Here is a 3,440-nt window from a genome sequence, read left to right on the forward strand (position 1 = left end):
CATAACATGGATGAACTTGGAGGACATTATGCTGAGTGAAATAAGTCAATCACAGAAGGACTAATATTGTATTAGTCAGTTATTGTAAAAAGTCAAGGAAAGGTTTATATATGGAAGGAAATTTTGTTTATTCATTACCAGGGGTAGGAGGGGAGTAGAGGGAAGGGAACACTATTAGGTAGGTAGAGACAAGTAGTGATTTGGATGAAGAGAAGGGTAATATACCAAATGTGAGTAATCAACACAGTGACACTGAGGAAGAGGAAGACAAGTACGTGGGAGGTACAGACAGCAAAGGTGAACCCTTTTGCACATACAGTACTGCGTTGTCAGTGAAAGCAAAACATCGATCTACAGGCGGATAGATATGTGGACAGGCTGAACTATTAGGTTATGTCCATGCAGGGGAAGTGTGCCCAAGACCGTGTATAGGGTTGGCAAACAATGTTTCTACAGGTGTTTTTGTATGTTCTGTAAGAATTCCCAGGTATATAGTAGAGATGACAAGGTACAAAGTTGTAGTCACTTCTTGGCCACAGCCAGCTACCCAGAGGGAGCAAGTAGTTGGACCTGTGGGCTCGGAACCATAGTCGCAGGGGACGTCAAGCTCAATTGGCATAACATACAACACAAAAACATTGTTCCACATCTTATTTTAGTGAGTAGCAAGTGGGATCTTAAAAGCGTGCAAGCAACCATCTAGATGCAACGATGGGTCTGTCTTCATCCAGAGCAAAGAAGAATGAAGAAAACCAAAGACACATGGAAACAATTAGTCCAAGTGAGTGGTACACCATGCAGTCCTCAGCCTAAACGACTGTGACACCAGAAGAACTAGATGGTGCCTGGCTACCACTGTCAAGCACTCGGAGGGGAATCTCTGTAGGAGATCCTGGATAGAGTGGGAGAACAATGTAGAACAAAACTCATTTTTAAAAAAAGGACCAGTTTGCTGGTCTGACAGAGCCTGATGGAACCACTGAGACTGTGGCCCCTAGGTGCCCTTTAGTTCTGGAATTAAATGCACTCCTGTGGCTTCCACTCAAACAAAGACAGGCATATGAGCTGAACATTTACACTAGGTAGATAACAGCCCTTGGAGAGATCAATCATGGGAGAATAGAAGGGCTATGTATGCACAGGAAGACAGCTCAGGGGGCAGGAGTGCATGGAGGGAAGGACACAGGGAAGAGGAACTACGGGGAGGAAGTAGGAGGGGAGCTGTTGCATTGTGGTAAATTGTAGTCAATGTCATGAGACAGAGTACCTGTGAACTGCTATATAGAAAGTGAATTTTCTCTGTAAATTTTCACCCAAATCGCAGTAAAAATTTAAAAAAAAAATTAAGGTCACCTATAATCTCAGTGTGCAGAAATAACATTTAATTTTTAACCTTCCAGACTTTTCAATGTATGTCTCTCTCCCTCTCTTCCACTACAATAGATAGATTTTGTATGTGTGTGTGTGTGTGTATGTGTGTATTCTTTAATATAAAAATTTTATCATACCTTACACACTGGGAACCTTCTAGAAACTATAATCTCGGTGATTTTCCTTGCTAGTAAATACAGATAACTAATTATTTTTAATGATTCCATAGCATTATTATAATTTTTAACTAATTAACCAAATCTGCTATTAATACACAGTTGATTTGTTTCTAGTTTACTGTATATGTCTTTGCATACTTGTCCAATAATTTCTTTAGGGAAAATTACTACGAAATTACTGGGTCAAACAGGTTTGTATATTTCACAAGGCTTTTGGCAAATTGCCATTCAGAAAGGTTACAGCAATTTAATGCCACAATCAGTAAAAGTTTCCATCCCACACACACCAATGCTGGCTACTATCAGTGTTTTCATTCTTTGTGATCCTAATAGTCTGTAAAGCTCTGGGAGCTCTGGTGTTGTAGTGCCTAAGGCATTTGACTGCTAACCAGAGGCTGGTGGTTCAAACCCAGCAGCCACTCCTCAGAAGGGCGATTGGGCAATCTACTTCTGTAGAGATACCGCCTCAGAAACCCAAGGAGTGGTCGCTATGAGTTGAATCAACTCCACAGCAGTGAATTTAGGGTTTTTTTGGTAATAGGCTATAAAATATATCATTATTTTGAAAGATTCACATTTATATTTTGTTGATAACTAGGGTGCTTAAATATTTTATTTTCCAGTTGTATTTCCTCTTTTTCTAATACTATTCATATCCTTTGCCCATTTCCCCTATTGGTATCTGATCTTTTCCTTTGAAAGAGCTTTTTATATAAAAAGATTGTGGGTCCTTTATCATGAGTTGCACAAAGTTATTTTTCCAGTTTCTTTTTAATTTTGTTTATGTTGTCTTTCTGTATAGGAGTTTTCAAATGTTATGTCAGATTTACCCATCTTTCCTTTTATGGCTTTTTCTAACAGGTTTAGAAGGGCCACACTATCACAAAATAATTTCTTTTTAGTTATCTGTAATTTCGTCAGTATTTATAATTTTGGTGATACAAGTGGTTAACATGCTTAGCTGCTAATAGAAAAGTTGGAGATTTGCATTCAACCACAGGCACCTTGGAAGAAAGGCCTGGCAGTCTACTTCCCAGAAAATGAGCCATTAAAAAACCTGTGGAGCACAGTTCTGTTCTGATGCACATGGGTTGCCATAAGTCAGAATGGACTCCACTGCAACTAGCTTTTTCTGTTGTTTTGTTTGTTTATTATTGTTTATTATAGTTTGCTTAAGCAATTTAGAATTTGGTTTGCTAAAAGATGTAAAAAAAGATTGAAAATTTGGTGTATTCAAAAGGGCCAGCAAGTTGTCCTGATACATTTGAGCAATATATCCTTTCCCCCACTGATTTGAAATGCCACCTTCATTAATATATACTAAAGTTCCACTTAAAAATGAGACTGTTTTAGGGTGATTCCTTCTTAGGCTTAGGTGGATGTGAAGAATTCTCCAGTGTAGTATATTTTAACCAATGCCGAGAAATATGCTTAATTCTTAAACTTATAAATGAAAAAGAGATCAATCGTATAAATATTTTATATCTAAATATAGTTATGCTTATATCAGAAATGCTGTTATATGTTTTTCTGTTTTGATTTTAGTGGAGAAAGTAGCAAATGAAAGCCAGAAGACCCCCAGGGATGTCGTTATGATGGAAAATTTTCATCATATTTTTGCAACTCTCTCTCGTTTGAAAATTTCATGTCTAGAAGCTGAAAAAAAAGAAGCCAAACAAAAATACACAGATCACCTTCAGTCTTATGTTATTTACTCTTTAGGACAGCCACTTGAAAAACTAAATGTAAGTATATTTTCAATCCATTTGTCTTTCCTGGTTCAAGATACACAACAGAGGTCTATCTTAAATTTACTCATGTATTGATACAGAGAATACAGAAAGAGGGACTCAGTTACTGAAACAGCAAGTGTTCCAGACACTGCTAGAT

At 37.6% G+C, this 3,440-nt stretch overlaps 1 protein-coding gene across 1 annotated transcript in view; it reads left to right on the forward strand.

Annotated features, from left to right (window-relative positions):
• EXOC1 (exocyst complex component 1) overlaps positions 1–3,440 on the forward strand; it is a 156,235-nt gene that overhangs the window by 134,573 nt on the left and 18,222 nt on the right. Inside the window, exon 16 of the mRNA XM_042781704.1 lies at positions 3,096–3,295. Coding sequence (XP_042637638.1) covers positions 3,096–3,295 — 200 coding nt within the window. The remainder of the gene's footprint in view (positions 1–3,095; positions 3,296–3,440) is intronic.

Source organism: Orycteropus afer, unplaced genomic scaffold (assembly GCF_000298275.1).
Source record: "Orycteropus afer afer isolate SDZICR_OR568_19922 unplaced genomic scaffold, OryAfe1.0 scaffold00153, whole genome shotgun sequence".
NCBI classification, from domain to species: Eukaryota; Metazoa; Chordata; class Mammalia; order Tubulidentata; family Orycteropodidae; genus Orycteropus; species Orycteropus afer.